This window comes from Balaenoptera borealis (assembly GCF_965194805.1).
Source record: "Balaenoptera borealis genome assembly, chromosome: 5".
NCBI lineage: Eukaryota > Metazoa > Chordata > Mammalia > Artiodactyla > Balaenopteridae > Balaenoptera > Balaenoptera borealis.
Window position 1 is genome coordinate 59,038,010 of NC_138862.1, and position 9,639 is coordinate 59,047,648.

The following is a 9,639-nucleotide window of genomic DNA, read 5'->3' on the forward strand; positions in this document are numbered from 1 at the left end:
CCTGATACCAAAACCAGACAAAGATACTGCAAAAAAAGAAAATTACAGACCAATATCACTGATGAATATAGATGCAAAAATTCTCAACAAAATACTAGCAAACAGAATCCAACAGCACATTAAAAGGATCATACACCATGATCAAGTGGGATTTATCCCAGGGATGCAAGGATTCTTCAATATATGCAAATCAATCAATGTGACACACCATATTAACAAATTGAAGAATAAAAACCATATGATCATCTCAATAGATGCAGAAAAAGCTTTTGACAAAATTCAACATCCATTTATGATAAAAACTCTCCAGAAAGTGGGCATAGAGGGAACCTACCTCAACATAAAAAAGGCCATATACGACAAACCCACAGCAAACATCATTCTCAATGGTGAAAAACTGAAAGCATTTCCTCTAAGATCAGGAACGAGACAAGGATGTCCACTCTCACCATTATTATTCAACATAGTTTTGGAAATCCTAGCCACGGCAATCAGAGAAGAAAAAGAAATAAAAGGAATACAAATTGGAAAAGAAGAAGTAAAACTGTCACTGTTTGCAGATGATATGATCTATACATAGAGAATCCTAAAGATTCCACCAGAAAACTACTAGAGCTAATCAATGTATTTGGTAAAGTTGCAGGATACAAAATTAATGCACAGAAATCTCTTCCATTCCTATACACTAATGATGAAAATTTGAAAGAGAAATTAAGGAAACTCTCCCATTTACCACTGCAACAAAAAGAATAAAATACCTAGGAATAAACCTGCCTAGGGAGACAAAAGACCTGTATGCAGAAAAGTATAAGACACTGAAGAAAGAAATTAAAGATGATACCAACAGATGGAGAGATACACCATGTTCTTGGATTGGAAGAATCAATATTGTAAAAATGACTATACTACCCAAAGCAATCTACAGATTCAATGCGATCCCTATCAAATTACCAATGGCATTTTTTATGGAACTAGAACAAAAAATCTTAAAATTTGTATGGAGCACAAAAGACCCCGAATAGCCAAAGCAGTCTTGAGGGAAAAAAACAGAGCTGGAGGAATCAGACTCCCTGACTTCAGACTATACTACAAAGCTACAGTAATCAAGACAATATGGTACTGGCACAAAAACAGAAACATAGATCAATGGAACAAGACAGAAAGCCCAGAGATAAACCCATGCACCTATGGTCAACTAGTCTATGACAAAGGAGGCAAGGATATACAATGGAGAAAAGACAGCCTCTTCGATAAGTGATGCTGGGAAAACTGGACAGCTACATGTAAAAGAATGAAATTAGAACACTCCCTAACACCATACACAAAAATAAACAAAATGGATTCGAAACCTAAATGTAAGACTGGACACTGTAAAACTCTTAGAGGAAAACATAGGAAGAACACTCTTTGACATAAATCACAGCAAGATCTTTTTTGATCCACCTCCTAGAGTAATGGAAATAAAAACAAAAATAAACAAATGGGACCTAATGAAACGTCAAAGCTTTTGCACAGCAAAGGAAACCATAAACAAGACGAAAAGACAACCCTCAGAATGGGAGAAAATATTTGCAAATGAATCAATGGACAAAGGATTAATCTCCAAAATATATAAACAGCTCATGCAGCTCAACATTAAAAAAATAAACAACCCAATCCAAAAATGGGCAGAAGACCTAAATAGACATTTCTCCAAAGAAGACATACAGATGACCAAGAAGCACATGAAAAGCTGCTCAACATCACTAATTAGAGAAATGCAAATCAAAACTACAATGAGGTATCACTGCACACCAGTTACAATGGGCATCATCAGAAAATCTACAAACAACAAATGCTGGAGAGGGTGTGGAGAAAAGGGAACCCTCTTGCACTGTTGGTGGGAATGTAAATTGATACAGTCACTATGGAGAACAGTATGGAGGTTCCTTAAAAAACTAAAAATAGAATTACCATATGATCCATCAATCCCACTACTGGGCATATACCCAGAGAAAACCGTAATTCAAAAAGACACCTGCACCCCAATGTTCATTGCAGCACTATTTACAATAGCCACGTCATGGAAGCAACCTAAATGCCCATCGATAGCCGAATGGATAAAGAAGATGTGGTACATATATACAATGGAATATTACTCAGCCATAAAAAGGAACGAAATCGGGTCATTTGTGGAGACATGGATGGATCTAGAGACTCTCATACAGAGTGAAGTAAGTCAGAAAGAGAAAAACAAATATCGTATATTAACACATATATGTGGAACCTAGAAAAATGGTACAGATGAACCGGTTTGCAGGGCAGAAATAGAGACACAGATGTAGAGAATAAACGTATGGACACCAAGGGGGGAAAGCGGTGGGGGGTGGGGGTGGTGGTGTGATGAATTGGGCGATTGGGATTGACATGTATACACTGATGTGTATAAAACCGATGACTAATAAGAACCTGCTGTATAAACAAACAAATAAAATTCAAAAAATTTTTTAAAAAATAATAAGGTTATTTATTTAGTCACATGATATATATCTCTGTTGTTCAGACAGTGCAGCAATATTTTCATTATTACTGCTATATAAAATATTTTAACTTTTGGGAAGAATTAGAAATTCCCTCATTAATTACTTTTATACACAAATAATGTGTATAATATATAATACATATTATAATTATATGTGTTTGTTTTTATAGATTAAATATTAAAATTTCTAATAACTTGGATGTTCTCAGTTCTCACATTGGATATCAAATATGGCAGTTAAAAGGATTCCCCAATACTCTAGGTAGAATGCCTACAAGTTTCCAAATACATATACGACTATTTTACAAAAGGAAAGTAAGTTCCCAATTACTCAAAGAAATCTAACATACCTGATGCTGCAGGATGAGCTGGTTTACGTGAAGCTATATACTTTCTAGTGTTCCACCTGAATTTATTTGAATCAATCGCAGTTTGAACAATTGTTACCTTTGTGAAATCTTCAGTGCCTTGTATCTGAAAGTTGACAGATTACAAGCTATATCATACAGTTGAATGTTTCTCTGTTAGGCTACTATCTCAGACCCTCTCTAAATATCTGGGCCTGAAAATTGACAATATCAATAGATATTAGATATCTTTAAATATCTGGATATGTTAGTCTTGTGAGAGTCAATATTCTACATACTTTCACTGAGTTTTAATTATTTTGCTCATTTTTATTACAACTGAGAAAAATAATCAAGAGTTAATCATCAATGACCCTTTAAAATATCACCCAGAAGGTTTTTCTATGTGGCAGGAAGAAAGTTTGAAAATCAATGGATTTCAAGAAATCTTCCAACCTTGTGACTGTCTTCAATATGCTTTGAATAACATTGGTGCCCAAATCCACAGTGAGCAGAGCTTTATGCCTAGGAGAGTAGACAGAGTTGGGCAGGTTTGGTCTGCCTCGAGAATCTCTTACTTGGTCATCTAAATTCCCAACCAGCACCCCCAACTAAGCTCTATTATTATGTATTCAAGAATAGAGTTGGGGAGCACCATAGTTAAGAATAATGTTTTACTTCCTCTCACTTGGCATCAAATTGGTGCTAGTGGCATCCACGTAGAAAATTTTCTTGTGACTGTTTCTCAGCTTAGGATTCCTCTTATTCCCACCTCAGTTTTTTTCTTGTGTCCCAAATCTACCTTTTAAGCACTTCTACCATAGCTGTAAATGTTTATTCATCTATTTATATATGTTTCTTTTCGCTTGGTTGAGAGATCTCTTGAGGGCAAGCTGAAAGTCTCATTCGTCTTGACCACTTTAGCATCTAGCACTGTCTCTGTCATAGTTGCTTTAAAAAAAATGCCTGATTTAATTGACTCTAGGTCCCTCTTTCAAGTTACTTTCTTTAGCTGTATTTTATGCGTCCTCTGATTCCTCCTGACATGTGCCTCTCTTACTCTACCCCAATACACACACACACACACACACACACACACAGACACACACACAGACACATACATAATACAGTCTTCTTTCTTTCTTCTCATGGCACAGCATCTCATTTTAATTGGAAGGGTAACCCAGCAGCTTAAATATGAGAAGTCCTTCATTTGTACATTCACTTTCAATGTAGCTGGGGAAATACCTTGGTACTCACTTCAGCATGGGACTGACAGAACATTTTTAGAACACTGCTGTTATAGCCCAGAGAGAGTAGTCCTTCTGCAATATGTACATGAACTTAATAGGTCCTCTTTTGCTATTTACAGTTGCACCAAAATCTAACTGCGGTCAAAATGTATAGCTTGGCCTAATTCATTGACAGTGAATAGGAATAGCTTGGTGTTTGGGCTACCCAGTGCCAAAGCAATCAATTAATTTGGTGTGTGTGTTGTGTGTGTGTGTGTGTGTACGGAGGTGGTGGGGGAAGGGGAGAGAATGGGAAGGTGGAAAAGTGACAATTTTTCTAATATTAACACATTGTTGGACAAATGGCATATTGACCTGAAGATATGAATCAATATTTCTTTACCTGATGGCATGTTATAGGAATTAAGAAAGGAGCCTTATAAGCTTTTCGTAACTGACAATCTTCCACAGCTCCATGAATGAGGATGACATAAATTACAGTTTCATCATAGATATCAGTTTTGGTGTTCTTTGGTATATCTTTTACATAAATGTTACAGAGTTTTAACTGCATCTTGTAATTCCAATCCTATAAGAAAAACACAATTTCATAGTCTATTGTTTATAAAGTTTAACATAAATTCCTAAATAGTTAATTTCTAACAATACTTTAGGGCAATTTCACTCAGAGAGAAGTACAATTGTATATAAACACCTCTTACCTCATAAGATAAATGTTCCCTGATTTTTTTGGCAGTAATAGAAAGTCCAAGTTTTAGCCACATTTTATATTCAATGTGAGGACAGAATTGTTCAAAAGCTTCATACAAGTGATGTTTGGGAATAAAGTATGCCTGGAAAAAAGAGGATATCAATTTTTTTTAAGTCTTTTATTGAATTTGTTACAATATTGCTCTGTTTTATGTTTTGGTTTTTTGGCTGCAAAGAATGTGGGATCTTAGTTTCCCAACCTGGGATGGAACCCACACTCCCTGCATTGGAAGGTGAAGTCTTAACCACTGGACCACCAGGGAAGTCCCAGAGGATATCAATTTAACATTTCATCCTGTGCACCCATGATTTAATGAAATGAGGTTTTCTCATTTATATATGTAACATTAAAGCTAATAATTTAATTTATATAGATTCATGTTATTGCCTGGAAACCCAATAAAATGTATCTATTTAGTAAATATTTGTGCAATCTTGTCATACACTAAGCACTAAAAGACTACATGATCCAATGAGAGGTTCTTTATTATCCTTATAGATTCTGAAAAAAATAGAAAACCAAGTATCAAAGATCATTTAACCTTTTCTAAAGACATAAGTATTTCTAAAAACATATTATTTGAGGGGAGCAAGTGTTTTGGTCAATAATAAAATGCGGATACTAACAATGAACAGACTATTGGCTATTAGGAATAAGCTGCTATGAATACACAAGACATTGTGTATGTTGGTTTTAATTTCTCTTAGTAAGTATCTATGAGTGGGGTTGCTGGGTAATAGGGTAAGTGTGTATTTAACCTTATAAGAAACTGCCAAACTGTTTTCAGATGAAGTTGTAACATTTTACCCTTTAACTAGCCATGTATGAGAATTTCAGTTGCTTCACATCCTTGCTAATACCTTGTGTTCAGTTTTTTTTATTTTTAGCCAATGTAGTAGGTGTGTAGTGATAACTTATCATGATTTTAATTTGCATTTCTCTGAGAGCTAATGATATTGATTATCTTCTTCATGTGTTTATGGGCCATTTGTATATTCTTTTGTGATGTATCTGTTCAAATCCTTTGCCCAATTTTTAAAATTGAAGCATAGTTGATTTATAATATTATACTAGTTTCAGGTGTACAACAGAGTGATCCAGTATTATTATATATTATACTCCATTTAAAGTTATTATAAAGTATTGACTCTATTCCCTGTACTGTACAATATATTTTTGTAGCTTATTTATTTTACACATAGTAGTTTGTACTTCTTAATCCTCTGCCCTTATTTTGTCCCACCCCCTTCCCTCTCCCTATTGGTAACCACTAATTTGTTTTCTGTATCTGTGAGTCCATTTCTGTTTTGTCATATTAATTTGTTTGTTTTCTTTTTTTAGATTCCACATATAAGTGATAACTTATAGTATTTGTCTTTGTCTGACTTATTTCACTAAATATAATACCCTCCAGGTCCATCCATGTTGTTGCAAATGTCAGAATTTCATTCTTTTTTTATGGCTTAGTAATATTACCATATATATGTATATAATATATATATATATTACCACTTAGGTTGCTTCCATGTCTTGGCTGTTATAAATAATACTACTGTGAACATTGGGGTACATGTATCTTTTCGAATTAATGTTTTCATTTTCTTCATATACCTATCCAAGAGCAGAATTCCTGGATTATATGGTAGCTCTATTTTTAGTTTTTAGGAACCTCCATACTGTTTTCCATAGTGGCACAAATTTACATTCCCACAAACAGTGTACTAGGCCTCCCTTTATCCACATCCTCACCAACATTTGTAATTTGCAGACTTTTTTTTTTTTCCCACTTTTTGACCGCACCATGCAGTATGTGGGATCTTAGTTCCCCAACCAGGGATCAAGCCTGGGGCCCCTACAGTAGAAGCACAGAGTCTTAAACACTGGACTGGCAGGGAAGTCCCATTGTTATTTGTAGACTTTTTGATGATAGCCATTCTGACAGAGGTGAGCTGATATCGCATTGTGGTTTTGATTTGCATTTCTCTGATAATTAACAATGATGAGCATCTTTTCATGTGCCTGTTGGCCTTCTGTATATCTTCTTTGGAAAATATCTGTTCAGGTCTTCTGTGCATTATGTAATTGAGTTGTTTTGATATTGAGTTATATGAGCTGTTTATATATTTTGATATTAACCTGTTATTAGTCATGTAATTTACAAATATTTTCTCCCAATCAATAAGTTGTCTTTTTGTTTTGTCAACGGTTTCCTTTGCCATGGAAAATCTTGTAAGATTGTTTTTGTTTCCTTTGCCTTAGGAGACAGATCCAAAAAAATATTGCTACGATTTATATCAAAGAGTGTTCTGCCTATGCTCTTTTCTAGGAGTTTACAATATCCAGTCTTACATTTAGGTCTTTAATTCATTTTGAGTTTATTTTGTACATGGTGTGAGAAAAAGTTCTAATTTCATTTTTACATGTAGCTGTCCAGTTTTCCCAGAAACACTTACTGAAGAGCCTGTCTTTTCTCCATTGTATATTTTTGCCTTCTTTGTTGTAGATTAGTTGACCATAAGTACATGGGTTTATTTCTGGGTTCTCTATTCTGTTCCATTAATCTGTGTCTGTTCCTGTGCCAGTACCATACTGTTTTGCTGACTGAAGTTTTGTAGCATAGTCTGAAGTCAGGGAGCATGCTATCTCCAGCTTTGCTCTTTTTTCTCAAGATTGCTTTGGCAATTTTGTGTCTTTGGTAGTTCCATATAAATTTTAGGATTATTTGTTCTAGTTCTGTGAAAAATGTCATGGGTAGTTTGATAAGGATTGCATTAAATCTATAGACTACTTAGGGTAGTATGGACATTTTAACAATATTTTCTTCCAATCCATGAACACAGGATATCTTTCCATTTCTTTGTATTATCTTTAATTTCCTTCATCAATGTTTTATAGTTTTCAGAGTATAGGTCTTTTACCTCTTTGGTAAAGCTTATTCCTATATATTTTATTGTTTTTGATGTGTTAAACGGGACTGTTTTCTTTTATTCTCTTTCTGATAGTTCATTATTTGTATATTGAAAAGCAGTATATTAATCTTGTACTCTGCAACTTTACTGAATTCCTCTATTAGTTCTAATAGTTTTTTCAGTGGAGACTTTAGGATTTTGTCATCTGCAAATAGTGATAGTTTTACTTCTTTGCTTCCAGTTTGGATGCCTTTTATTTGTTTTTCTTCTCTGATTTCTGTGGCTAGGACTTCCAATGGAACGTTAAATATAAGTGGCAAGAGTGAGCATCCTTGTCTTGTTCCTGACTGTAGAGGAAAAGCTTTCAGCTTTTCACCATTGAGTGTGATGTTAGCTGTGGATTTGTCATAAATGGCTTTCATTATGTTGAGATATGTTTTCTTTATACCAAATTTGATGAGGGTTTTTATCATGAATGAATGTTGAATTTTGTCAAATCCTTTTTCTGTGTCTCCTGTGATGATCGTGTGATTTTTATCCTTCATTTTGTTAATGTGGTGAATCACATTGATTGATTTGTAGATAATGAACCATCCATGCATCCTTGGAATAATTCCACTTGGTCATGGTGTATGATCTTTTTTATATATTGTTGAATTCAGTTTGCTAATATTTTATCAAGTATTTTTGCATCTATATTCATCATAGATATTGGCCTGTAATTTTCTTTCTTTCTTTTTTTTCACAGTAGTAGTCATGTATTGTAGTCATGTATTGCTTAGAATCTTCCCTCTTAGAACTGCTCTTGCTGTGTCCCACAGATTTTGCAAAGTTGTGTTTTTATTTTCATTTGTCTTGAGGTATTTTCTGATATCCTCTTTGATTTATTCATTGACCCACTGGTTTTTTTGGTAACATGTTCTTTGTTATTTATTTATTTATTTATTTATTTTTGGCTGCATTGGGTCTTCGTTGCTGTGCACGGGCTTTCTCTAGTTGTGGCAAGTGGGGGCTGCTCTTCGCTGTGGTACACAGGCTTCTCATTGCAGTGGCTTCTCTTGTTGTGGACCACAGGCTCTAGGTGCAAGGGCTTCACTAGTTGTGGCACGCAGGCTCAGTAGTTGTGGCTCATGGGCCCTAGAGCACAGGTTCAGTAGTTGTGGCACACAGGCTTAGTTGCTCCGTGCCATGTGGGATCTTCCCAGACCAGGGCTTGAACCTGTGTCCCCTGCATTGGCAGGCGGATTCTTAACCACTGCACCACCAGGGAAGTCCAATAGTCTCCACGTGTTTGTGTTTTTCCCAGTTTTCTTTCTGTAATTGATTTTAGTTTCATATCATTGTGGTTGGGGAAAATGCTTGATATAATTTCTCTCTTCTTAAATTTGTCAAGACTTGTTTTGTGGACTAGTATGTGATCTATCCTGAAGAACATTCCATGTACACTTGAAAAGAATTTGTCTTCTGCTGTTTTTGAATGGAAAGTTCTGTAGATATTTATTAAGTCCAACTGGTCTTGTATGTCATTTAAGACCACTGTTTCCATATTGATTTTCTGTCTGGCTGATCTGTCCATTGATGTAAATGGGGCATTAAAAGTCCCCTGCTATTACTGTATTGTCAGTTTCTCCCTTTATGTCTGTTAATATTTGCTTTATATATTTAGATGCTCCTTATATTTGGTGCATATATGTTAATGAGTGTTATGTCCTCTTCTTTTATTGATCCCTTTATCATCATATAATTCCTTTCTTTGCCTTTTGTTATAGACTTTGTTTTAAAGTCTACTTTGCCTGATGTGAGTATTGGTACCAGAGCTTTCTTATTTCTATTTGCATGAAATATCTTTTTCCATACC

At 34.9% G+C, this 9,639-nt stretch overlaps 1 protein-coding gene across 1 annotated transcript in view; it reads right to left on the reverse strand.

Moving 5' to 3' along the window:
* Positions 1-1,281: 1,281 nt before the first annotated feature.
* SLC9C1 (solute carrier family 9 member C1) overlaps positions 1,282-9,639 on the reverse strand; it is a 100,495-nt gene continuing 92,137 nt past the window's right edge. Inside the window, exons 23-25 of the mRNA XM_082394810.1 lie at positions 4,823-4,954; positions 4,504-4,689; positions 1,282-2,995 (exon numbers count right to left, since the gene is read on the reverse strand). Of these exons, the coding sequence (XP_082250936.1) occupies positions 2,849-2,995; positions 4,504-4,689; positions 4,823-4,954 (465 nt within the window). The 3' untranslated portion in view covers positions 1,282-2,848. The remainder of the gene's footprint in view (positions 2,996-4,503; positions 4,690-4,822; positions 4,955-9,639) is intronic.